General features: G+C 63.2%; 5 protein-coding genes across 7 annotated transcripts; 1 reads left to right on the top strand and 4 right to left on the bottom strand.

Annotated features, from left to right (window-relative positions):
- Positions 1–667: 667 nt before the first annotated feature.
- On the bottom strand, positions 668–9869 carry CXXC1 (CXXC finger protein 1). 3 transcript variants are annotated; one of them, XM_084223997.1, is made up of 15 exons: positions 9807–9869; positions 9611–9708; positions 8970–9070; positions 8444–8547; positions 7719–7874; positions 6917–6943; positions 6270–6419; positions 5311–5418; positions 4748–4932; positions 3803–4010; positions 2961–3071; positions 2427–2476; positions 2076–2172; positions 1625–1777; positions 668–919 (listed from the first exon to the last, which is right to left on the bottom strand). In XM_084223997.1, exons 1-15 carry the CDS (start codon positions 9807–9809, stop codon positions 779–781), a joined length of 1692 nt encoding a protein of 563 aa, XP_084080123.1. In that variant the 5' UTR covers positions 9810–9869; the 3' UTR covers positions 668–778. The 3 variants fall into 3 exon arrangements, with proteins under 3 accessions (XP_084080123.1, XP_084080124.1, XP_084080125.1); XM_084223998.1 differs by having other exon boundaries at positions 6270–6305; XM_084223999.1 differs by lacking the exon at positions 6270–6419.
- A 458-nt stretch (positions 9870–10327) lies between these two features.
- Positions 10328–12869, bottom strand: LOC311164547 (uncharacterized protein; the record flags this gene model as incomplete). Its single annotated transcript, XM_084224037.1, has 11 exons — positions 12398–12869; positions 12213–12287; positions 11940–11987; positions 11782–11814; positions 11663–11717; positions 11457–11565; positions 11284–11328; positions 11115–11181; positions 10785–10839; positions 10608–10697; positions 10328–10382 (listed from the first exon to the last, which is right to left on the bottom strand). Exons 1-11 carry the CDS (start codon positions 12651–12653, stop codon positions 10328–10330), a joined length of 888 nt encoding a protein of 295 aa, XP_084080163.1. The 5' UTR covers positions 12654–12869.
- A 2024-nt stretch (positions 12870–14893) lies between these two features.
- LOC311164604 (vacuolar fusion protein MON1 homolog B-like) lies at positions 14894–19765 on the bottom strand. Its single transcript, XM_084224115.1, has 6 exons — positions 19731–19765; positions 18463–18682; positions 16977–18041; positions 15755–16571; positions 15512–15659; positions 14894–15116 (listed from the first exon to the last, which is right to left on the bottom strand). The coding sequence occupies exons 3-6, from the start codon at positions 17926–17928 to the stop codon at positions 14934–14936; spliced, it is 2100 nt and encodes a 699-aa protein (XP_084080241.1). The 5' UTR covers positions 17929–18041; positions 18463–18682; positions 19731–19765; the 3' UTR covers positions 14894–14933.
- PTPN18 (protein tyrosine phosphatase non-receptor type 18) lies at positions 19183–20366 on the top strand. Its single transcript, XM_084224117.1, has 5 exons — positions 19183–19303; positions 19543–19598; positions 19676–19887; positions 19958–20032; positions 20170–20366. Exons 1-5 carry the CDS (start codon positions 19253–19255, stop codon positions 20235–20237), a joined length of 462 nt encoding a protein of 153 aa, XP_084080243.1. The 5' UTR covers positions 19183–19252; the 3' UTR covers positions 20238–20366.
- Positions 20318–24471, bottom strand: IMP4 (IMP U3 small nucleolar ribonucleoprotein 4). Its single transcript, XM_084224116.1, has 9 exons — positions 24415–24471; positions 23941–24049; positions 23499–23582; positions 22744–22853; positions 21965–22097; positions 21097–21251; positions 20802–20896; positions 20658–20728; positions 20318–20569 (listed from the first exon to the last, which is right to left on the bottom strand). Exons 1-9 carry the CDS (start codon positions 24415–24417, stop codon positions 20457–20459), a joined length of 873 nt encoding a protein of 290 aa, XP_084080242.1. The 5' UTR covers positions 24418–24471; the 3' UTR covers positions 20318–20456.
- Between the last annotated feature and the right edge of the window lie 87 nt (positions 24472–24558).

Here is a 24558-nt window from a genome sequence, read left to right as displayed (position 1 = left end):
GGGAGGGGCGTGGCGACACGCGAGCCGTGGAGTGGGTGAAGCACGTGACCGCGGGGCACGTGACGACAGGAGGGATGGGATATGCTAATGAGGCCGTGTGTAGGCGTGGCTATGCTAATGAGACCAGCGCATTCCCCTGGGATCTATTTGGGCACTTTCCCCTGCCCAGGACTCCCCCGGACCTCGCCAAAGAATCCCCGAAAACAGCCAGGGACCCCTCCCAGCCCTCCCCACGGATTCTGCTCCCATTTCCAATCCCTTGCTAAGGCTAAGGCTGGTTCCAAGGAAAAAGCTCTGCTGGAAGCCATGTTGTGGCAGTTTTGTGTTGCCCTTGGGATGCCTTTTGCTGCAGTGTGCCTGGAGCTCTGGGTTTTGTGGGTTCAAAACCCTAACCCTAGCTGTAAGCCTAAGCCTAACCCTCAGCAGTAAACCCAGCCCCCCCTAAGGACCCCCAAACCTTCTCAGGCCACCCCCAGCTGCTCCCAAGTCCACAGAAGGGATCCCCACAGCCTCTGCAGGGTCTGGGTTGTTACCAGAAACTGGGGGCTCCTGAAATTCCTCCTAAAGGCACCCCCGGGATCCCAAAGACCACCAGGAGCCCCCCCTATATTCCACAAATCCCACTGAAAGCGCAGAGACACCCCCAGACTCCTTTTGCACACCCGGTTTATTTGGGGATGGGGGAGTACCCAAGAACCAGGGGTGGGGAGATGTGGGGAAGGGTCTGGGGGGGTTTTGGGGCTCCAGGGGCGGTCAGTGGTCCGAGCCAGGCCCGTGGTCAGCGGTCCGAGCGCAGGTCTGTGGTCAGCGGGTCGTGCTGGATGGTCTGGTGCAGCATCAGCGCCAGCAGCCCCGCCCGGTTTGTCATGGCCGCCCGCACATTGCGCTCCTGCTCAAACAGCTCGTCCAGCTTGTACCACTGCGGGGACAGGGACAGGGTGGGGACAGGGACAGGGTGGGGACAGCGTGGGGACAGCGTAGGGACAGGGACAGGGACCCTGTCCTGCTCAAACAGCTCATCCAGCTTGTACCACTGCGGGGACAGGGACAGTGTGGGGACAGGGACAGGGTGGGGACAGTGTGGGGACAGCGTGGGGACAGGGTAGGGACAGGGACACTGTCCTGCTCAAACAGCTTGTCCAGCTTGTACCACTGCGGGGACAGGGACAGTGTGGGGACAGGGACAGGGTGGGGACAGTGTGGGGACAGGGACACTGTCCTGCTCAAACAGCTCGTCCAGCTTGTACCACTGCGGGGACAGGGACAGGGTGGGGACAGGGACGGGGACAATGTCCCACTTGAACAGCTCATCCTGCTTGTACCACTGCATGGGGACAGCATGGAGACATAGGATAATGTGGGGACATGGGACAGTGTGGGGACAGTGACAAGAACGGCGTGGGGACAGTACCAGGGACAGTGTGGGGACAGTGACAAGGACAGCATGGGGACGGGGACACGGGACAGCGTGGGGACATGGGGACAGTGTAGGGACAGTGTAGAGACACAGCACAGCATGGGGACACAGAGACATGGGACAATGTGGAGATAGCAGAACGTGGGACATGATGGGGACATGCAGCAGTGTGGGGACACTTTGGGGACAGCAGGCGGTGGCACCCACCACACGGACACGCTCCAGGTCCACCTCGGCGCGGCGCAGCTTCTCCCAGCAGTAGTGACGGTGGCACTTGCGCTTGGGGACGCGGCAGAAGTCCCCGGTCAGCTCGAAGACGTCGCGCACCAGCGGGCACCCACACACCTCGTCCGCGGGCACCTGGGTGGGCACGGGGTCAGTGCCAGGCTGGGGACACCCAGAGCCCCTCTGCCACCTCCACGGCCACCCTGGGGTCCTGGCAGTGTCCTGGGAGCTGCCCCTGTCCTGTCCCCTCATGTCCATCTTGGTGTCCTGGGCACTACTCCTCTCCTGTCCCCCCTGTGCCAACCCTGGGGTCCCATGAGTGCTCTGGGCAGATCCTTTAAATTCCACCCCAAAATCTCATTCTGTGCCCACCTTGGGGTCCCAGGACTGTCCTGGGCACTGCCCCCACCCCACAAAGCCCCCTTGTGCCCACCTTGGGGTCCCGTGAGTGCTCGGGGCACAGCACCTGCAGCCTCTTGCAGTAGGTTTTGCTCTGGGGGTTGTAAACATCACAGAACAGCCGGGTGGCCCTGGGGGGACATGAGAGGTGTCCTGGGGTGGGGGAAGAGGGGGCTGAGGGACCCCCACCAGACAGCCACAAATCCCCCCCTCAAACTCTCCCCCTGGGTGCTCCCCCCTCAGAGTGACACCCCCACCCCAGAAAGCCTCCCCAGGGGGCTCCCCCTCCCTTCCCAGGAGGATTTAGGGGTCTGGGGTCTCCCCAAACCCCAGAAAGACCCCCCAGGGTGTCCTTCCCCCCACCCAGAGCCCCCTCCCCACTCACCCCTCGATACGGGTGGGGTACATGGACCCGAAGGACGTTTGGCTCTCGTACTGCAATGGGGTGAGGGTGGGGGGGTCAAAAGTGGGACAGGGATGGGACCCTTAAGCCCCCTTGGGGGCCCTATGGACCCCCAGCCCCTATAGAGCCCTCCCCCCCGGCCCTCCCACAGGGTCCCCATGGCCCCCCAGCCCTTATAAAGTCCCTCCCCATGAGACCCCCCCCAGCCCCTACTGAGTTCCCACCATGTCCCTACAGCCCTCCCCAAACCTTATAGAGACCCCTAAAGTTCCTTCACAGGGTCCCCACAGCCCCCCTGAGACGAGGAAAGGGATCCCCGTGGCCACTGCAGGATCTGAGGAGGGTGCCTAGCCCTGGGGCTCCCAAAGTTCCCCCAAAAGGATTCCCCAGAAGATCCCCCAGGAGCCCGCAGAGTCCCATGGATGATCCCAAAGATCCCGTGGATGATTCCACAGATGACCCCAGAGACCCCAGGAACCCACAGGCACCCCCAGACCCAGCAGACCCCGGGATCACCTTGGCATAGCAGCGCTCCATGTGCCGCAGGGCCACCTTGGGGTTGATGGGGTGGCCGCAGGACACGCAGAAGATCTGCAGGTCCGTGTCCTCGCTGTCCCCCTCCGTGCTCTGGGGGGACAGCAGGGTCAGGGCATCCAAGGGGGGACCCAGGCATTGAGGGGACACAAGGTTAGGGGGCTCCAGGGGCACCCAGGTGCTCCAGGGAGGGGTTTGGGGGGATCCTGGTGTCCATGGGGGATCCAGGACAGGGCTCAGGAGGGACTCAAGAGATTTGGGGGATGCCCAGGGGCTCAGGGAGGACCCAGAATGGAAGGAATTAAAGGGTTTGGGGGCACCCAGGATGGACCCAGGGATTTTGGAGGGGTACCCAGGACAGGGCAGTGAGGGGGAACTCGATGAGTTTGGGGGCACACAGAAGTCCACAAAGGATCAGGGGGGATCTCAAGAAGTACACAGAACGGAGAGCATTAAAGAGGTTTTGGGGTCCCCAGCTCTCCAAGAGCCACATGTGGGTACCAGAGGAGCAGAGGGGTCTCAAAAGAAACCAAGAACCAGGAAAATTAAAAAGATTTGGAGCCACCCCCGCGTCCATGAAGAACCAAGGGGGATCCCAAAAGAGACCCAAACCAGGGAGAATTAAAGGATTTGGGGGGCACCTGGGCGTCCATGAAGGGCTAGGAAGCACCTCAAGAGGGATCCGGAACGGGAGAATTAAAGGGTTTGGGGGAACCCAGGAGTCCATGAAGGACCAAAGGGGATCTCAAGAGGGACTCAAAATGGGTAAAAAAAAAGCAGTTTTTAGGGTCCCCAGCCCTCTGTGAGCCCCGGAGGGTGCCCACCTCCTCGTCCTCACGGGGCGGGTGGCCCTTGGCGCGGGCGATGAGCCCCTCGAGCTCGTGGAAGCGCCGCTCCATCTCCTGCAGCCGCAGCCGCGCCTGGTGCTGCTCGCGCCGGATGCGCTCCAGCAGCCGCTTGCCGTGCTCCTCCGCCACGCACGGGCTCTGCTGCCACTGCTGGATGCGCTGCGGCAGGATCTCGTAGATCCGGCTGGGATCAGGGTGAGGAAAGGGTTAATGGGGACTGCAGGATCCCAGGGATCCGCTGCTGGATCTGCTGTGGCAGGATCTCGTAGATCCAGGATCGGGGAAGAGAAAGGGTTAATGGGGACTGCAGGATTGCTGGGATCCATGGCTGGATCCTCGGAGGTAGGATCTCCTAGATCTGGCTGGGATCAGAGAAGAGGAAAGGGTTAATGGGGAGTCTGGGATCCCTGGGATCCACTGTGGCATGATCTCTTTATATGGCTGGTTTATACTGGTCTATACTGGTCTGTACTGTTCTGTACTGGCTAACACTGGTTTATACCAGTCTATACTGGCTGGTACTGTTCTATTCTGGTTTACACTGGTCTGCACAGATCATTACTGGTTTATAATGGTCTGTGCCATTCTGTGCTGGTTTATGCTGGTCTATACCAACCTATACCGTTCTGTACTAGTTTATACTGCTCCATACTGGTCTGTACTGTGCTGTACTGGTCTATATTGTTCTATACTGGTTTATATTGGTCTATGTCATTACTAATCTGTACTGGTTTATACTGGTCTATACCAGCCTGTACTGGTTTATACCAGTCTATACCACCTGTACCATTCTGTACTGGTTTATACTGGTCTGTACAGGTCACTACTAATCTGTACTGGCTTACGCTGGTCTATACCAGCCTATACTGGTCTGTCCTGTCCCGCACTGGTTTATACTGGTCCGTACTGGTGGGTACTCACTTGGCAGCCAGTTTGATGCCGCAGGCCTCGCTGCAGTACTTGGAGGGTGGGCGTGCGGGGCGGGTGCAGCCGGGGCCCAGGCACTGGCCCAGCCCCGCGGGGTCGCGGGCGTCGGCGCGCTCGGGGTGCCCACGGCGCTCGCGGTGCCGCGCCCGCTGCCGGTGCCGCTTGTAGCGCTCCTCCTTCTGCACCAGTTAGCACCAGTTAGTACCAGTGACCTCCCAGTAACGGCCTAGGCACCATCCAGTAACCTCCCAGTAATCACCCAGTCACCACCCAGTGACCACCACTCATGGGCCAGCACTGCCAGTGCTGCTTGTAGCGCTCCTCCTTCTACACCAGTTAGAACCAGTCACCACCCAGAACACCTCCCAGTACCTCCCAGCAGCTCCCAGTCCTCATTCTGCCACTCCTCCTTCTGCACCAGTGAGCACCAGTAACCACCCATCACCACACAGTAACCACTGCTGGTAACCCAGCAACCACCGAGAGCCCTCCCAGCAACCCATGGAACCTCCCAGTAACGCCCAGTAGCCCTCCCAGTAGCTCCGAGTAGCCCTCACCTTCTTGTCCGACTTCTTCTCGCGGCGTTTGACGTGTTTGACCTTCACGGCGCGTTTGCGCAGGACGGGGTCCAGGAACGGCGCGTCCTCGGCGTCACTGAGCCAGGGCTGGCAGGACCAGGGACACATGGGGACACGTGGGGACACGTGGGGGACACGTGGGGTGACGTCCCCAATGTGCCTCAGAGCGTGGCCCGTGGAGAGACACGAGGGGACAATGTGGCCTGAGGTGCCTCAGGCGCGTGGCCCGGTGTGGGGACGTGCCAGGACACGCTGGGGACATGCAGGGACATGCCTCACACGCCTCAGAGTGCCATGGGGACATGTCCTGATGTGCCAGGACACGTTGAGGACATTTGGGGACACGGTGCAGGGCACGGCCTGGTGTGGGGATATGCCAGGACACGCTGGGGACATTTGGGGACACACCCTGACAGGGACAGAGGATGTGTCCTGATACACCTGAAGCTCACCTTGACACACAAAATCACCTCTGAACAGCCTAAAACCAGGCCTGAACAGTCTAAACCAGTCCTAAACAGCCTAAACCACCCCTAAACACACTAAACCAGGCCCTGAGGGGCAAAAACCTCCTTCAAATCTGCTCCTGTGGTATTTGGGGGGGCATTTGGGGTGCCTGGTGGGTTTTGGGATGCCCAGGGGGGGAATAGTGAAGGGTCCCCCGGGCAGTATTTGGGGTCCCAGGGGGACAGTTTTGGGGTGCCAGGGGGGCAGTTTTGGGGTCCTGGGGCAGTTCTGAGGTGCCAGGGCAATTCTGGGGTCCCGGGGGAGGCAGTTTTTGGGGTCCCGGGGGGGGGGGCAGTTTTTGGGATCCCGGGGGGGCAGTTTTTGGGGTCCCGGGGGGGCAGTTTTTGGGGTCCCGGGGGGGGGGGGGGCAGTTTTTGGGTCCCGGGGGGACAGTTTTTGGGGTCCTGGGGGGGCAGTTTTTGGGGGCTCACCAGGCCGTGCTCGTCGAAGGCGCCGGCGCAGAGCTCCTGGTAGAGCCGGGGGTCGAGGGGCAGCTCCTCATCCGAGAGACTCTCGGGGGGCCCCGGCCCCCCCAGCTGCGCCTTCAGCAGCTCCAGGTCCCCCTCACGCCCCCGGGCCAGCTGGGGGGGGGTCAGCACCGCCAGGGACCCCCGGGACCCCCCCATGGCACCCCTGGGACCCCCCCCGGGCTCCCCTTTTTGCTCCTGTACTGCAGGGGGGGTCAGCATGGCCAGGGACCCCTGGGACCCCCCCCCCCATGGCACCCCCATCAGTTGGGAGGGGGTCAGCACCCAACAGGGACCCCCTGGGACCCCCCAGGCACTCCCAGGACCTCCATGGCACCCCTGGGACCCCCCAGGACCCCCTCATGGCACCCCCAGCACCCCCCTGCACTAACTGGGGAGGGTCAGCACCTTCCTGGGCACCCCCACCCCCTGTACCTGTGAGCCCCCCCCCCCCCACCCCAAGGGCAACGAGGGTTTTGGGGTGCCCCTCCCCCCACAGCCAGGCCTGCCCCCTCCCCCATGCCCTTCTCACAGGTACTGGGGGGGTCTGGGGTCCCCCTTTCCCCTCCCCCTCCCCTCCCTCCCCTCCCCCCAGAGCCCCAGGGACTCACCGAGGTGGGGAAGTACTTGTAGGACTCCTGTGGGGACACGGAGGGGACACGTCAGGGACAGGGCAGTGACACAGGGACATGGGGACACAGGGTGACACAAGACAAGGTGACACAGGGACATGGGCCAGTTAGGGACACAAGACATCTTGGAAACACGTCAGGGACACAGGACAGGGTGATACAGACACAGGGACACAGGGACATAGGACAGGGACACACGGAGGCATGGGGTAATTGGGGACACAAGACATGTTGGGGACACATCAGGAACGCACTGGCAGAGTGACAGACACGTGATGTGAGGACCCAATGAGACAGGGTGACACGGGGACATGGCACACTTGGGGACATAAGAAACATTGGGGACATGTCAGGGTGACACAGGGACACATGCAGCAGCACGTTGGGGACACAGAACACGTGAGGAACGGGGGACATGGGGATGTGCCACGAGTGTGACACATCAGGGACGTGGCACAAGGTGACAAAGACACACGAGGACACGGCAAGACAGTGGCAAAGGTGTGTCACAACACGAGACACGATGACCAAGGGACATGGTGACAGAGAGACACGGGACAGGGTGACAAAGGGACACGAGGTGGTGACAGAGGCGGGACACAGCCACAAAGAGCCACATTGGGGACACACTGGGGACACACCAAGGCCACCCCACCGCCCCCAGCCCTGGCAGGCACTGAGCCCATGCCACATGGGGGACACAGCCCACTCCCAACACACACCAAGGACACATCGGGGACACATTGGGGACACGCTGGGGACACGCCAGGTGCCCGCTCACCCGCGCCCGCAGCTGGCACTGCCGCAGCCGGCACTTCTGGCGGATCTTGTTGGGGCCCCCGAATTTCTTCATGTCCCGGCAGAAGTCGCACTGCCCGCAGTCCTCGGGGCGCCGGCACGCCTCGCACTCGCCGCACATGCGGGCCGAGCGCTTGATCTGGGGCCAGGCACCCCAAAAATAGGGTCAGGCACTCCAAAAATGGGGTCAGACACCCCAAAAATGGGGTCAGGCACCCCAAATCCCACCAGGGACACCCCAAATCGCACAGGGACACCCCTGACTCGCACTCGCTGCACATGCGGGCTGAGCGCTTGATCTGGGGTCAGGCACCCCAAAAATGGGGTCAGGCACCCCAAATCCCGTCAGGGACACCCCAAATCATCCCACCAGGGACATCCCCGCATTGCACTCGCCGCATATGCGGGCCGAGCGTTTGATGCGGGGTGCCTGATTTGGGGTCAGGCACCCCAAAAACAGGATCAAACACCCCAAAAACCCACCCAGGGAACCCCGAAACACCCCCAGGGACACCCCAAAACCCAAGCTGGGAGGGATCCCCGGCACCCGGAGAGGGTCAGTGGCCCTCCAAATCTAAAGCAGCCCCCCAACCCTCTGGTGCCCCCCAAATCCTCATCCCAAGGGACTCAGGCACGTCCCAGCCTCCCCCCAGAATTGGGGTGTCCCCCTTTGTGGGGTCCCCACCCGCTGACCCCCCCAGAGCCCACCTTGGCAGCCCGGCCCTGCTCCAGCTCCTGCCCCTTGGCCCCCTCGTGCTCCTTCTCCCGCCACTTCTTGTGCCGGTACCGGATCTCCAGGGATGGGTCCTTCTCTGGGAGGGGGGGGTCACGGAGGGGTCAGGGGGTCCACCACCGGGGACACCCCAAAAACAGCGCAGGCACCCCAAAAACGGGGTCAGGCAGCCCAAATCCCACCAGGGACACCCCAAATCCCACCAGGGACACCCCTGCCTTACATTCGCTGCACATGTGGGCTGAGCACTTGATCTGAGGTCAGGCACCCCAAAAACCACGCAGACCCCACAGGTGTCCCTGGAACCCCCCAAATCAGCCCCCCAGCCCCTCTCACTGCAGCCTAACATTCCCCAAATGGCCCCCCAGAGCCCCTCAAAGCCCCCCTGGAACCCCCCAAGCCCTCCCAGAGCCGCCAGCCCCTCTCACCACTGCATTGCTACTCCTGGCTGGCTCCCCAGAGCCCCCCAGAGCCCCCCAAAGCCCCCCCAGCCCCTCTCACCGCGGCACTGCCGGCAGTACCACTCGCGGATGGCCTTGGCCATGCGCTCGGTGATGTTGATGCAGTCCCCATGGAACCACTCGTTGCAGTTGTCGCAGCCGCTGTGGGACAGGGGTGACACAGAGACCCTCAGCCAGGTACCCCCAAGCCCCCCAGGGGGAGCCCGCACCCCTCCCGGCTTCAAGGGATCCCCCCCCAACACCCCCAGGAGCCAAGACAAGCCGGGACCCCCCAACTCCCACCCTGAAAGACGCCTGGGACCCCCAGTGCTGTGACCCCCCCATGCTGCCCCCTCAGATCTGCTGCGACCCCCCCAGATCCTCCCCCACACCCTGAAGCACTTGGGGACCCCCTCACATCCAGAAGCAGTTGCAGACCCCGTTCCCCCTGCTCCTCCTCACATCTTGAAGCTATTTAGGACCCCCCAGACCCTCACCCACATCCTGAAGCAGTTGCGGACCCTGCTCCCCCCGTTTCCCCTCACATTATGAAGCAGTTATAGACCCCCCACACCCCCCCTCACATCCTGAAGTTGTTGGAGACCCCCCAGACCCCCCCTCACATCCTGAAGCAGTTGGAGACCCCTCAGACCCCCCCTCACATCCTGAAGCAGTTGGAGACCCCCCAGATCCCCCCCTCACATCATGAAGCAGTTGATGTCCGGCTTGCGGCACACGCAATAAACCGGCGCGTTCTCCTCCCCGCCCGGGGCCGCCTCCGCGTCCGAGAATTCGCTGTCCTGAGGGGGTAACGGCGAGGAGTGTCAGGGCCTGGGGGGTCCCCCAGACACCGCAGACCCCCTGAGACCCGCGCACACCCCCGGTTTCCCCCCCCCACCATCGCTGCCGCCGGCTCCGAGAGACGCTCCCGGCTAGGCCCAACCGAGGCCGGAAGCGGGGGCGTGCCTAAATTCCGCTTCCGGGTAAGGGCGCGCCCGCCCACAGCATGGCGGCGGCCTGGAGAGTAATGGCGGCGACCAAATGGGGCCGCCATGTTTGGGGGAAGTGTCACCCGCAAAGAGACGCCTGACAGACAGTAGTGGTGGCAGAATGTTTATTGGGGACATGGGGGGACATCGGGGGGACATGGGGGACATTGGGGGGGCACATGGAGACATTGGGGACATTGGGGACCTGGGGGGACATGAGGGACATTTGGGGAATATGGGGTGGATGGGGGGAACTTGAGAGGACTGGGAGATATGGGGGAGCCTTGGGGACCTGAGGGGGACATGGTGGGGAGGACAATGGGTAATGGGACATGAAACATGTCAGGACATAGATGGCGCACAGGTAGCACACAGAGGTGTCACACAAGTGCCACAGGTATCCCATGGGGGATGTCCATCTTGTCCTCTGTCACTCTGGGCGAGCCTCCTGGGGGCGCTGAAGCTGCTGCAGCTCCTCTGCCAACCTGGGGGCAGGGCCAGAGAAGGGGTAAGGCTAGAGGTGGGTGGGGCCTTGATGGGCCCAGGTGACAGGGCCACACCTGTCCCACACGCTTTTCAGACACACCTGTCCCCAGGATGTCACACACCCATCCCAGCAGGTCACACAACTGTCCCATGGATCACACACCCGTCTCAGGTGTCACACACCCATCCCTGGGGGTCACACCCCTGTCCCAGGTGTCACACACCTGTCACGGCGCTGCAGGCTCAGCTGCTGCCGGCCCAGCTCCACCTCCAGCTGTTGCTCTGCCCTCTCCTGCTCCTGCTGCACCAATCGCCTACAAGAATGGGGGTTAGGGGGCGGGGACAGACCCCCAGTGGGTGGGGTCACCTTTGAGGGGGCAGGGCCAGAGCTGGGCACTCACCTGAGCACAAATGCCTCTGGGCCCAGCTGCTCCTCAGTGTCCATCAGACGGCGCTCTGGGCAAGGGGGGGACACTGGTCAACCCAAGGGGACACACCTGGATTTGGGGGGGCTCAGGTATCCAGGGGAGTCACTCAGGGGCTTGTGGGAGAGGGGCTCAGGTGGCCCAAGGTCCATCAGGAGCTCAGGAGGTCACTCAGGTGTTGGCACTGAGGTGTCCAAGGGCATCCCTCAGGTGCCCAGAGGTGTCACAGGGGTCATTCAGGTGTCAGGAGGGACACTCAGGTGCTGGGGGGGTCCTGGAGGAGTCACTCAGGTGTCAGGGGCTCACCCCAGCTCAGCCACTTCTCCTCCATCTTCTCCAGCTGCACCAGTTCAGCCTTCAGGTGGGCTGGAGCCTGTGGGGGCACAGGGGGGAGGGAGTGATCCCAGAGTGTGCCAAGGCACCCAGGTGTGTGTGGGACCCCCAGGTGTGTCAGGGACCTCAGCCCAGGGCTCACGTGTGTGACACGCAGGTGCTTGAGCTCCTCCATGATGGCCTCGAGCTGCTGCCAGTGCTGCCTCCTGGGGGTGAGGGGATACAGGGAGTGACACGGTGGTCACATGACCCATGTGGGTTACCTGGTGCCACCCCCAGCCCACCTGTGACACCCAGGTGTGTCCCCAGCCCCACCTGTGTCCCCCAGCCCCACCTGTGTTCCCGGCGCAGGTTGTTCAGCTGCTCCCACTGCTGCTTTGTCCCTTCCAGGTCCTGCTGCTGCTCCATACAGAGCCCACAGAGCCTGCAGGGGGTCAGGGGGCACCACGTGTGTTTGGAGGGGGTCAGAGGTCGTGTGGGCACAGGTGAGGTTGAGAAGGGTCACAGGTGTCCCCACTCACCTCCGACCTTTGGCATCCACCTCCTTCCTTTGCAGCTGTGCTCTCTGCAGTGACTCTGAGGGGGGCCGGGGGGTCACAGGGGTCAGGGGGATCAGGGGGGTCAGGGGGGTCACAGGGGCCAAGGGGGTTCCTCTGTGAGGGGGTCCCACCCCCTCTGGGGGAGTCAGGAGGGGCCACAAAGGTCAGGGAATTATGGGAGTCAAGGGGGTCAGAGGTTCAGGGGGCATCAGGGGAAATATTGGGGGGCCCCAAAGACCCCAGGACCCCCTGGGCTCACCCTGCACCTGCTGCCAGGACCTCTCCAGTTCCTCCTTGTGATGCTCCACTGTGGGGAGGGGGAAACAAGCTCAGAGCCCTCTGTCCCCACAGACCCCTCAGGGTCCCTACACACCACCCAATGACCCCACAGACCCCTCTCTGTGTGTCCCCAGCCCTCTCTGTATCCCCCCCCAGAGCCCTTGAGGACCCCCTCCAGACCCCTCAGGGATCCCCAGCCCTCTCTGTGTCCCCTCCAAACCTCTGTGTCCCCCCCCCCCCCCAGGTGCCTCACGCTGCTCCAGCTGCTGGCACAACCCCTCACTGCAGTCTTGTGCCTTCACCAGCTCCTGTGTCGTGGCCTCTCGGACTGTGGGACGGACAGAGGGACAGGTAGGACACAAGAGAACGTGGTAGTCACATGAGGGAGCATAGGAGGACATGTGGGACATGGGGGAACATGGGGGTCCTCACACTCACCTTTCTGCAGGCCGTGCACCTGCCTCAGCAGCACCTCCAGCTGTGGGATCCTCCCACGGGGACCTGAGGGGGGAACTGGGCAAGACACAGGGACACTGCCTCTCCTGGGGACACCTGAGGCCGCCTCTTCCCTGGGGCGGGGGGACACTGGGACACACGGTGGTCTTGGGGGGTCTTGGCCGTAGAGCCCCTCACTGCGTGGGTCCATGTCCATCACTGCAGCCTGGAGGGACACAGTGGGGACAGAGGGGCACATGGGGGATGATGATGGTGGGCACTGGCTTGTCCCCTCCTGTCACCTTGTCATCCGCTTCATTCCCCTTTATCCACCCTCAGACCCACGTTTTCTGTCACGTTTCACCATTTCCTCCCTCCTCATCTCTTTTCTCCAGGGTTTCTCCTATTCCTGTCACCTCCTCCCTCCAGTTCCTGCTGCCTCTGTCCATTCCATTTCTGTCCCTCATATCCCTCTCCAGTCTTTTCCTCTCTTGCTCCATTTTCTGTCACCAATACCCTCTTTCCAGACCCCTTTTCACACTTTTCTGTCTTGCATCCTTACACTTTGTCCCTTTCCATACCCCATTTCCCCTCACCTTTCTGCAGCTTTCTCAGCTCCTCTCATTTCCATTCCCAGGCTTTCCTGCTCTTTCCCCCTCAAGTTTTCCCGCCCTTTTTCCCCTCACATTTTCCCGCTCTTTTCCCCTCACGTTTTCCCGCCCTTTTCTCCTCACATTTTTTCACTCTTTCCCACTCATGTTTTTCTGCTTTTTTCCCTAGTTTTTCCCACCCGTCCTCCTCATGTTTTCCTGCCTTTCACCCCTCATTTTCACGCCACTTCCCTTCAATTTTCCCACTTTTTCGCCTCACATTTCCCCACCTTTTCCCCTCACGTTTTCCCACTCTTTTCCTCTCATATTTTTCCACCTTTCCCCCTCACATTTTCCCACCATTTTCCATCCACTCTTTGCCCTAATTTTTTCCCTTTTTCCAGATGTTTCTGTCCCTTCCTGATGTAATTTTCTGTCCCCTTTTCACCCCCAATCTGTCACTTCTTCCAGCATATCCTTTTCCCTCTTTTCTGCTCCCTTTCCTGTCTATTTTTGCCCTCCACTTCTTGTCACCTCTTCCAGCTTTTCCTGTCACATTTTCCCACCGTTTCCTCACGTTTCCCCACTGATTTCTGTCCCCTCACCCCTCTCTTTCCTGCCCCATTTTCCCTCTTTTCTCTCTGCTCTTACCCACCTTTCCTTTCAGTTTTTCTCCCCATTTTCTCTCCCGCATTCCTCTCATTTTTGGTTCCCTTTTCCCTCTTCTCTGTCACTGTTCTCATCTCCTCTTCCCCCTTACTTCATCCCCTCACCCCTCAGGCCATGACCCCTGTCCCCCTCACCCCTCAGGCCGTGTCCCTGCCATGTCCTCATCCCTCAGGATTGTCCCCCCATCCTCTTACCCCTCATGATGTCCCCTCACCCTTCAGGCTGTGTCCCCCCATCCCCTCATCCCTCAGGATGTCCCAGCCATTCCCTCACCCCTCATGATGTCCCTTCACCCTTCAGGCCATGTCTAAGCCATCCCCTCACCCCTCAGGCCATGTCCCCCCATCCCGTCACCCTCCAGAACGTCCCCCTGTCCCCTCACCCCTCAGGCCTTGTCCCTGCCATCCCCTCACCCCTCAGGCTGTCCCCTCACCCCTCAGAATGTCCCCCCATCCCGTCACCCCTCAGGACGTCCCCCTGTCCCCTCACCCCTCAGGCCGTGTCCCTGCCATCCCCTCACCCCTCAGGCTGTCCCCTCACCCCTCAGGATGTCTCCCCATCCCGTCACCCCTCAGGCCTTGTCCCTGCCATCCCCTCACCCCTCAGGCTGTCCCCTCACCCCTCAGGCTGTCCCCCCATCCCCTCACCCCTCAGGATGTCCCCTCACCCCTCAGGCCATGTCCCCCCATCCCGTCACCCCTCAGGCTGTCCCCTCACCCCTCAGGCCATGTCCCCCCATCCCGTCACCCCTCAGGATGTCCCCCTGTCCCCTCACCCCTCAGGCCTTGTCCCTGCCATCCCCTCACCCCTCAGGCTGTCCCCTCACCCCTCAGGCTGTCCCCCCATCCCGTCACCCCTCAGGCTGTGTCTCTACCATCCCGTCACCCCTCAGGATGTCCCCCCGTCCCCTCACCCCTCAGGCCTTGTCCCTGCCATCCCCTCACCCCTCAGGCTGTCCCCTCACCCCTCAGGATGTCCCCCCATCCCGTCACCCCTCAGGCCGTGTCCCTGCCATCCCCTCACCCCTCAGGCTGTCCCCTCACCCCTCAGGCCATGTCCCCCCATCCCGTCACCCCTCAGGACGTCCCCTTGTCCCCTCACCCTTTAGGCTGTGTCCCTGCCATCCCCTCACCCCTCAGGCTGTCCCCTCACCCCTCAGGCTGTCCCCCCATCCCATCACCCCTCAGGCTGTCCCCCGTCCCCTCACCCCTCAGGCTGTGTCCCCTGACCCCCCAGTCCCCCCGGACTCAGGACTCTGCCCGGGGTCTCAGTGTTTATTGTCAGCCCTCGGGCTCGGGCCCCTCGGGGCGCGCGGGCGCGACGCAGAACGGTGCCGGGTAGCGGATGAACAGCCAGTCCTCCTCCTTCTTGAGCCAGCGCAGCAGCTTGGTCAGCACGGCGATGGCGCCCGCCTTCGTCACCAGCGGGCTGAAGCAGCTGTACAGCTCGAACTTGCTGGTCACCTGTGGGAACCCACGCCTGTTAACTGTGGGATCTACTGATGGCACTGACACTGAAAATCCTGTTAGCTGTGGGATTTACTGACAGCACTGACACTGAAAATCCTGTTAACTGTGGGATTTATATACAGCACTGACACTGAGCATCCTTTTAACTGTGGGATCTACTGACAGCACCTCCAGTGAGCATCCTGTTGACTGTGGGACCTACTGATGATACCACACCCCATTAATTGTGGGACCTACTGATGACACCACACCCCATTAACTCTGGGATCTCCTGACAGCGCTGGGACCACCAGCCAGTGACCCCCACTAACTCTGGAATCTTCTCACGACAGCACAAACAGGTGCTGCTGCCTCTGGGCCCTGCTGACGGCTCCTTCCCCGCGGCTCACCCAGGCCAGCAGCGTTTCCTTCTCAGCCACGTGGTAGAGCAGGCGCAGGGGCCGGTGCGGGCTGTGCACGCGGCTGTGCAGGTAGTGGTACAGGTCAAAGAGCCGGTGCTGCTCCTCCTCGCTGGTGTAGGGCTCCTCCAGCTCGGGGCTGCAGCCAGTGAGGGAGGGGGGACACGAGCGTCAGGTCAAGATCAGGGACACTCCCACCCCCCCCAATTTTTGCGTGTTCCCCCATCCCCGCACCTGGTGAACTGCGGCAGCTGCTGCATCTCCTCCGGCCCCTCCAAGGGTTTGTAGAGGAAGTGCCGGAGCTCGGGGGCGCCGGGGCGGGAGGGGCCGTACCCCGCTCCCCCCCGCACGGCCGCCGCCAGCTCGGCCAGCCAGCCCTGCGCCCGCAGCGTGTCCTCCAGCTGCCGCCGGCACGCGGCCGCCGCGTAGAACCCCTCTCGCTCCGTGGACAGCAGAATCAGCGTCACACCCTCCTCCTCCTCCTCGCCCAGCCGCGCCGCGTACGCGTAGAAATACCCGTCGGGGTTGAAGCGGGGCAAGCACACGGGGGTCCACACCTCGCCCGCCCCCGCGCCCGCCCCGCCGCCCAGCAGGTTAAGCAGCAGGTGGAGGTCGCTGGCGCAGAGCCGCCCGCCCTCGGCCAGCGCCCGCTGCCGCGCCGCCGTCACCAGGCGGCCTCGAGCCGCCAGCACGGCCAGGGCGGGCGCGGGGCGGGCGGCGGCGGCGGCGCGGCGCAGGGCCCCGGACACGGCGCGGCGGAGCCCCCCGGGCAGGGGCAGGCAGCGAGCGGCCCCCAGCAGCAGCCGCCCGTCGGCCGCGGCCCCGCAGAGCAGCCGGTCCAGCACGGCCTCGGCGCCCGCCAGCAGCCGGCGCAGGTCGAAGCCGCGGCGTCGGGCGAAGACGCGGGCGATGCCCCCGCGGGTCAGCAGCGACAGGATCTGCTCGTGCACGAAGGCCAGCTCCCGCCGCAGCTGCGCCGCCGACTGCCGCGTGCGGGACACCGACACCAGCAGCAGCGGGCCGCGCTGCTCGAACACCAGCGTGCGGTCCTCTGCGGGGGAGAGAGGGGACACGGCGGTCACACGGGGCGGGAGGACATGGAGGGTTTGGGGGTAGCCAGATGTAGCTGGACAGGTGTCATTTTGGGGTGTGCTGTTTTTGGAGAGTGGCTGTAGAAAGGCAGGGTTTTTAGGGGGGTGGCAGGACCCAGGAAGGGGTTTGAGGGGGAAGAGAGTTTTGTGGGGCTGGTTGTACCTGGGCAGGCTGATTTGGTAGATTCAGCTGCACCTGGGAGAGGTGGTTTTGGGGCTGGGATGCTGTGTTTGGAGGGGTCTGTACCTGTGGGGGCTGTTTCAGGACTACCTGGGGGCATTGGGGCTATGCAGGTTTGGGGTTACCCACAGGTGTGTCTGTGTAAATTTAGGGGTTCCGTGTCCACCCCCCGCTGGCCCCGTACCAGAGCAGATGGCCCGGATGGCGTTGCCGCCGCTCTGGATGAAGGACACGAGGGCCATCATGACACCCATGGTGGCCGCCAGCGCCTCCTCATTGCCGTGCCGGGAGTAGATCGGCTTCCCCGCCTCGCTGAGCACGAACACGTGTTTGCGCCGCGCTCGCCAGCCCGCGGCCGCCACGTCCTCGTCCGCGCCGCGCCGCCCACCCGGGGCCGACGTGGCCGCGGCCGCCGTCACTGCAGCCGTCACCTCCTCCTCTTCCTCACCAGGGTGACACACTGGGGACGTCACTGCTGCTGTCACCTCCTTCTCTTCCTCCTCATGGTGACACCCTGGGGATGTCACAGCTGCCATCACCTCCTCCTCTTCCTCCTCATGGTGACACACTGGGGACGTCACTGCCGTCACCTCCTCCTCCTCACTGGGGTGACACCCTGGGGATGTCACTGCTGTTGTCACCTCCTCTTCATCCTCTACAGGAGGACATGCTGGGGATGTTGCTACCATTGTCATCTCCTCCTCACTGGGCTGAATGCCCGGGGATGTCACCGCTGCTGTGCCCGCTGTGGTCACCTCCTTCTCCTCATCCCCAAGTGGGGGACACCCCAGGGATGTCCCTGCTGTGGTCACCTCCTCCTCCTCACCGGGATGAGAGCCCTGGGATGTTGGGGCTGTTTCTGCTGTCGTTTCTGCCACCACATCCTCATCCCTGCCACATGGCCCACCTTGAGATGTCATGGCCACTGCCACCTCCTCCTCCTTTTCCTCACTGGGGTGGCACCTCAGGGACACTGTGGCTGTCACCACTGCTGCCACCTCCTTGACCTCGTTGTTCCCAGCAGGGTGACACACAGATGATGCCATGGCTGCCACTGCTGTCACGTCTTCCTCCTCATCGTCCCCACTGTGGTGACAGCTCGGGGATGCCGTGTCCACTGTCCTCGCTGGCTCCATCTCTGCCTCACCTGGGACCAGCAGGGGGCACCGGGGTGGTGCCAGCGCACCTGAACAGCCCTGCCCTGCCCCACCCTGCCCTCACCAAGGGTGGGGTCAGGGGTCCTGGGCGCCTGTGGGGGAGGTGGGCTGTGGTCACCAGGGGCGTGGCTCTACAGACCACACCCCACCCTAAGCCACACCTTGTGGCCACACCTCCCACCCCACCCAGTAAGTCCCAGCCCTGGTGGTCTTTGCCTAGGCCACGCCCACTAACATCAAGCCACGCCCCCACATAGCCTTACCCCGGAACAACCCCCACGTGCCTCTCTGGTCACGCCCCTACAACGAAACCACGCCCACAAAAGCGGTAGCCCCGCCCAGAAGAACTTTAGCCCCGCCCCGGGAGCCCCGGGGCTACCCGCCGCCACACAAAGCCCCGCCCTCCGTCGAGATCGCCCCCCGGCCGCCCCCTCCCCACTCGGCCCCGCCCCCCTCGGGCCCCGCCCCCAGACGTGCCCGCCCCCGCGCTCTCCCCGCCCCGCGCGCGCTCACCGGCCGCGCTCCCGCTCCCGCCGCCACCGCCGCTTCCGGGGCCGCCGCGCCGCGCGCCCCGTGACGTCACTGCGCCGCCGCATCCACCAATCACCGCGCCGTGCGGAGGAAGGGGGCGCGGCCGCCGCGCGCCGACCAACCAGCGGGCGCGGGGCGGTGCCTAAGGAGTGACGCCTCTTTTGGCGGGTTCTCGTGCTCCACCCCCTTCCCTCATGACTGCCTGTGACGTCACATGAGGGCGGGGTAGGGACTCAGCCTCATGATGAGGGGCGGGGCCAGAGGGATACCTATAGCGGCTATAGGAGCCTGGCCCCGCCCCCGCAGGACCATAGGGGACCCCTCAAGGTGTGCGGCACCCCTGTGACACCCCCGTGCACGGCCCCATCGCGCCTTTAGCGCCTCCCGGGTGAGCCCCAGGAGCCCCAGGCACACCAGGGCACCCCAAAACTCTATAGGCACCCCCGAAGAGCTTTAGGGCACCCATGCAGGGACTGTAAGGTGCATAAGGACACCCAAAATCTCTACAGAGGCTCTGGAGGGTCTACAGAGCCCCCCCAGACTCCCTGCAGGGGCAATAGGGACCCCGAGTAGCCCCAAAACAGCCCCTGCAGACGCTGCAGTGTCTACGGGGTCCCACAGGAGCCCCCCCAAATCGAGACAGGGAATTCCCAGGGCAGCTTCAGGGTCCAGCCCAGGGGCGGGGCTCCAGCCGGGGGCGGGGCCCGGGGGGCACTGAAAACCCTCCAGGTCCCCTCCGTGCCCCACACACCTGAGACCGCCCCGGACCCCCATGGCACCTCCGCCGCCCCCCGGGCACCTCAGCCTGTCCCGCGGGCTCCAGGTGAGAGGGGGACCCCGCTCCTGGGACGGGCCAGCCCCGAGCTCGGGGGGCCGCGAGCATCCGGGGCGGGGTGGGGGCACGAGGGCGGCCGCGGCACTTCCTGGCCCCGGAAAGGGGAAGTGAAAGAAGGGACCCGGACGGTCGGGGGGGACCCCAAGAGCTCGGGGGGCCCCGAGAGATCCGCGGGAGCTCCGGCCGCCCCCGTTTGGGGGGCTGCAGGTGACCCCCTGCCTCCCCAGCCCCCCCTGTACCAGGACGCCGTCGCCCGCCGGGCTCTGCGGCCCGCCCTGCTCAGGTGAGTGCTCGAAGCGGGGATAGGTGACCCGGGCAGGTGTCCCCTCCCTCGCCGCCCCTCCCGTGCCCCCCCTCCAGGAGCGTTTCGGTGCCGGCCGAGCCCCCCGCGCCCCCCGCCATGGATGTCACCTACGCCGTGGTCAACAAGCCCCGCCGGGGGGGCGGGGCCGCGGGGAGAGGCCCCTCCCCTTTGGGAAGAGACCACGCCTCATTCGGACGAGACTCCGCCCCCTCGGGCACGTGCTCGCTCCCGGGCAGCCCCGTGCGCCGCCCCTCCCCCAGCCCGGCAGGTGAGTGGGGGGCCTTGGGGGTGCTCAGGGGTCCCCACGATCGATAATTCTGATCCCAGTCCCCCCCCAGGCTCCCCCAGACCCTCGGATGGCGCCTACGAGGTCGTGACCCCTCCCGCGGACACAGGCAGTGGGCCCTGCCTGGGTGAGCATGGGGGGGTCCCTGGTGTCCTTGGGGGGGGGTCCCTGTGTCTGGGAAGGGTTTGGGGGTCCCTGGTGTCTTTGGGGGGGTAGAACACCAATGTCCAGCCCCCCTCACTGACCCCCTGCTCCTCCCTGCAGGGTTTAACTTCCGCATCGGGAAGCCCAAGGGCCCGCGGGACCCCCCGGCCGAGTGGTCCCGGGTGTGAGGGGGGGGGTCCAGATCCCTGGGCCCCCACACAGAGGAGGGGCCACATCAGAACCCGGCGGATCCTTACAGAACCCAATATAGACAAAAATGATTTATTATGACAAATAAAAACTGATTGTGAGAAACCCAGCAGTGCCTGGGACAGTCCAGAGGGGTCTCAGCTGCCGAGGTGGTCTCAGGTGTGCAGGTGGGTCTCACCTGGGGGGTCCTGGGGGGCTCAGGTGGCGCTGAGCAGGCGGCGCTTGGGGGCCGTGGCCGTGTACGGGTGCCAGCGCCACTCCACGTCGGCCGCATCCCCCTGCTCCAGGGTGCCCAGGCGGATCAGGTAGGCTGGGGGAACACGGTGGGGGGGTTGTTGGAACATTTGGGGACACGTGGGGACCCTTTTAGGGCTGTTGGGGACATGGGGGACACTCACGCCTCAGCTGGAAGCGGGGTCCCACCTCCTCCAGCTCCACTGTCCGCCCCCGGCGCCGGTACGTGTGGTTCCTGTGGGGAGAGGGGGTCAGAGGGGCCCGGGGAGGGGTCTGTCCGTGTCCCTGTGTCCCCACGTGTCACCCACCGCACTAAAATGACGTCATCCTCGTTGGCAAAGGTCACCACGCGGCGGCTGTCAGGACGGGGAACAGGGAACAGGTGCTTCAGGATGGTCCCGACCTAGCGGGGGACAGGGATGGGGTCACCCCACCTCTGGCACTTCCAGTGTTCCTCCCCAGTGTCCCCATTTCCTCCCCCTCACATGCCCCAGGTGTGCGTCCCCCCTTTCCCCTCCTGTCCTCCTTTCTCCCCTTCTGTCCCCCCATGTCCCCAGTGTCCCCCCATGTCCCCAGTGTCCCCCCACGCCCCCCTGGCCATACCCTTTTTCCCAGAGTGGAATCCAGACGCAGCAGCAGCAGGTGGGGGGCGGCCAGCGGGGCCCCCCCGAGCCCCCCGACCTCCTGGCGCAGCACGGCCCCGCTCAGGGTGAAGTGGGCAGTGGGGCCGTGGGGCAGGTGGGACACGGTCAGCCCATCTGGGGGGGTGGGGCTTGATCAGGACACACCCATGAACAGGCCACACCCCCTTGGGTTAGCCCCACCCACTCCCTTTGTCCCTCAGGTTTTACTTTTTATATTTTTCAAATTCTGTGCTGCTTTAGTGTGTGGGTCTGAGTATTAAATGTGGGTGAGCTCTCTGCACAGACTAGGACACAAAACAATTCCTTCTCTAGATGGGGACCAAGGACAAACGATTCAAATCTCAGGCCCAAAAGCATAAACACTTTGGAATAAAAAAAGAAAACCAAGAAAAACAGAACTTCATAACCTAAAGCTATAATTTGACAGTTAACTCCAATACGCAAATGGAGCACGACTTATAAAAATGAGCGACCCTGTGACCAGTTTTTCATTTTGTGACCATTTGGGTCCATCTTGGGTTAATTTTGTGACCATTTTGGTTTGTCCTGGCTTCATTTTGTGACCATTTTGGTTCACCTTGGGTTCATTTTGTGACCATTTTCGTTCACCTTGGGTTCATTTTGTGACCATTTCGGTTCACCTTGGGTGCAGCCCTGGCTGGGCTCTTGTGCTGCCCAAGATGGATCCATTGAGGAGATCGTTTTGATAACTCCCTACTTTATTAATTAACTCTCCCTATCTCTGCTCTGTCTCAGCCTTCCCCCTCAGCCCCTCCCCTCCCAGCAGAGTGCCCAGAAGGTGCCCCCAGCCCCCAGCTGGCACTGACCGGGCCGCCCGCGGGTCTCGTGCAGCACCAGCAGGTCGGTGACGCCCGCGGCCCGGCACGCCGCCACCAGCGCGCCCAGCTCGGCACGGCCCCGGTTCATGCGGCGAGCGCCGGGCAGCAGCAGGCACAGCTCCTGGGGACAGGGACACAAGGACACGGGGAGGGCTCAGTGACAGCCCTGCCATGCCCTGTTTGTATCACCCCTTCACCCAGCGTCCCCCCGCTTGTGCCGCTACAGCGTCACCAGGTCCCCCAAATCTTCCCACCTTGTGTCCCCAAATCACTCCCATTGTGTCCCCAAATCACTCCCACTGTGTCCCCAAATCACAACCCCACTCTGTCCCCCAAATCACTCCCATTGTGTCCCCAAATCATTCCCACTGTGTCCCCCCAAATCACCCCCCCGTGTCCCCCCAAATCATTCCCACTGTGTCCCCAAATCACACCCCTGTGTCCCCCAGATCACCCCCACTGTGTCCCTCAAATCTCCCCCCACCGTGTCCCCAAGTCTGTGTCTCCCTCTGTCCCCCCAGCTCACGGTGACAATGACACACCCATCCCTGGCCACGCCCCTTCCCGTATTTTAGGGTCACTAGGGGCCATGCCCACTTCCAAGCCACACGCACCCCAAATCCGCACCCCTGCTTGAGGCCACACCCACAATGGGAACAGGCACAGGGGTGGGGTCAGGGTACTAAGGCTGTGCCACGCCCACAGCAGAGCCCCACCCAGATTTAGCCACACCCACTGCAGACACACCCAAACCTGGCCACACCCACCTTGGCAAAGAGCCGCAGGCGAGCGCTGGGGTCACGTGACGTTGTCACCATCACCTTGGGGGGCTCCAGCCCCGCCCACCTGTACTCATCATCCTGGCTGTCACCTGTCTCTGGGGGTGGGACTTTGTCAGACCACGCCCCCTACATGCCCAGCCCCGCCCACAGCAGCCACACCCAGCCCGGGATCATTGGGGTCATTTCTGGGGGGATTTTGGGGGTTTAATTCCCATTTTGGGGGATTCACAGCTCATTGTAGGGAGGACAAGGCCCAAATGTGGGGTGCAGCCCAGACTGTGAGTGTCGGTTCAACCCCCCACTCATTTTGGGGGGAATTTAATCTTATCTGGGAAATTAAAAAACCCACAGAGAATTTGAGGAAACTCCTAAAAATGAGGCCAGTCTCCTTTTTTAGGTCTTTTTTGGGCTGCCTCCCTCCCGTCTCTGGATTCTCCTCTCCCCATTTTGGGGTTTAGCTCATTCAAGGTTCTTGCCTGTCCCCCACCCCTGGATTTGAAAGTCATAATGCCCCCCAATTTGGGGGTCCCTCCCCCCAATTTGGACATCCTCCCCACTCTTCCCCATAATTTGGGGGGGTCCCTCACCCTCGTCCCCCCCGGTTTGGAGGTCCTTCTTCCCCCTTCCCCCTGATTTGGAGATCTCTCTCCCCACTCTCCCCCTGCATTTGGGGATCCGTCTCCTCACTCTCCACCCCCAATTTGGGGGTTCCTTTCCCCCAGTTTGGGGGTCTCTCTCACCCCCTGGTGCCTGGAAGTCGAACTCGAGCTCCTTCTGCAGGGCCAGCGCCTCGTGCCGCAGCTCCGTGGGCAGCAGCCGATTCTCTGGGGGAAGGAGAGAAACAGGGGGGCTCAGACAAGACCCCCAGCCTTCCCCAGTCCAATACCCAAGCCCCAAATAACCCCCTGGGCCCGCAGCACCCCCATCTCATCTCTTCACCTGTCTCTAACACCCCCAAACATCTCCCAACCCCCTTAAACTCCCCTCGACCCCCAAACTCTCTTTAACTCCTCCAAATCCCCTTTGCCACCCCCAACGCCCTTTTCACACACCCAGGATCTCTTCAACCACCCCTTAATTCCTTCCAAACCCCCTGTAACCCCCCCAAATTCCTCCTGGCCCCTCTTCACCCCTTGTCCCTCCTCCCAGCCCCTTTCTCGCCCCCTCCCCGTGCCCCGGTACCGTCCAGCGCCCGCCGCAGGTTCTCCCTGCGCTCCCGCTGCCGCTGCTGTTGCTGCTCCCTGGCCCGGCGCTGCAGGTACTCCCGGCGCTCCCGGGCCTGGCGACGCAGCTGCGACACGGGGACACACACAGGTGACACCGGCGGTGACACACGGGGGGATGCGGGGAAGGGCCCGGTGAGTGGGACATGGAGGAATGAGAGGATGGGGGGCGCTGAGGGGGCGGCATCGAGGGATGGGGACAGCGGGGACATCGGGGGACAGCGGACAAAAAGCGAGGGACGCATGAGGGGGGATATGGGGACACTGGCCAGGGGGGAGGGAGCATGGAAATGAGAGGATGTGGGACACGGAGGCGAGGCTGGAGGCGCCATGGCGGGATAGGGGATAGGATAGGGACAATGGGGACACGAGAGGGACGGGGGGGGACACGATGGGGACACGGGACCACCGACCCAAACCCCGCGCCCCTCACCATGGTCGCGGTCGCTCCGCGCTGCTCCTCACACGCCGGCACCTCCCAGCACCGCCACCTCCCATTGGCCGAGCGCCGGCGGACGAATGGGAGCGCGCGGTGCTGGAGGAAAGGGGAGGAAACACTGCGCCCTCACTCAAGATG

This window comes from Fringilla coelebs, assembly GCF_963513975.1.
Source record: "Fringilla coelebs genome assembly, chromosome: 33".
Classification (NCBI taxonomy): Eukaryota; Metazoa; Chordata; class Aves; order Passeriformes; family Fringillidae; genus Fringilla; species Fringilla coelebs.
This window is presented reverse-complemented; position numbering and strand designations above follow the sequence as displayed.

Coding starts and splice junctions, on each gene's coding strand:
- CXXC1 (XM_084223997.1), bottom strand. Junction 4,011..4,747: donor GGCATCAAACTGGCTGCCAA/GTGAGTACCCAC, acceptor CCCTGATCCCAG/CCGGATCTACGAGATCCTGC. Junction 2,477..2,960: donor TGGAGCGCTGCTATGCCAAG/GTGATCCCGGGG, acceptor ACCCCATTGCAG/TACGAGAGCCAAACGTCCTT.
- LOC311164604 (XM_084224115.1), bottom strand. CDS start 17,928: ATGGAGCCAGCGAGGACAGTGGACACGGCATCCCCGAGCTGTCACCAC. Junction 16,572..16,976: donor CATCCGGGCCATCTGCTCTG/GTACGGGGCCAG, acceptor TCTCCCCCGCAG/AGGACCGCACGCTGGTGTTC. Junction 15,117..15,511: donor AGGAAACGCTGCTGGCCTGG/GTGAGCCGCGGG, acceptor GGGTTCCCACAG/GTGACCAGCAAGTTCGAGCT.
- PTPN18 (XM_084224117.1), top strand. CDS start 19,253: ATGGCACCTCCGCCGCCCCCCGGGCACCTCAGCCTGTCCCGCGGGCTC. Junction 19,599..19,675: donor CTGCGGCCCGCCCTGCTCAG/GTGAGTGCTCGA, acceptor CCCCCCCTCCAG/GAGCGTTTCGGTGCCGGCCG. Junction 19,888..19,957: donor CCCCTCCCCCAGCCCGGCAG/GTGAGTGGGGGG, acceptor GTCCCCCCCCAG/GCTCCCCCAGACCCTCGGAT.
- IMP4 (XM_084224116.1), bottom strand. Junction 23,583..23,940: donor CCTGCGGCGGGCGCTGGACG/GTACCGGGGCAC, acceptor TCCTTCCCCCAG/AGAATCGGCTGCTGCCCACG. Junction 21,252..21,964: donor CGAGACCCGCGGGCGGCCCG/GTCAGTGCCAGC, acceptor CCACCCCCCCAG/ATGGGCTGACCGTGTCCCAC.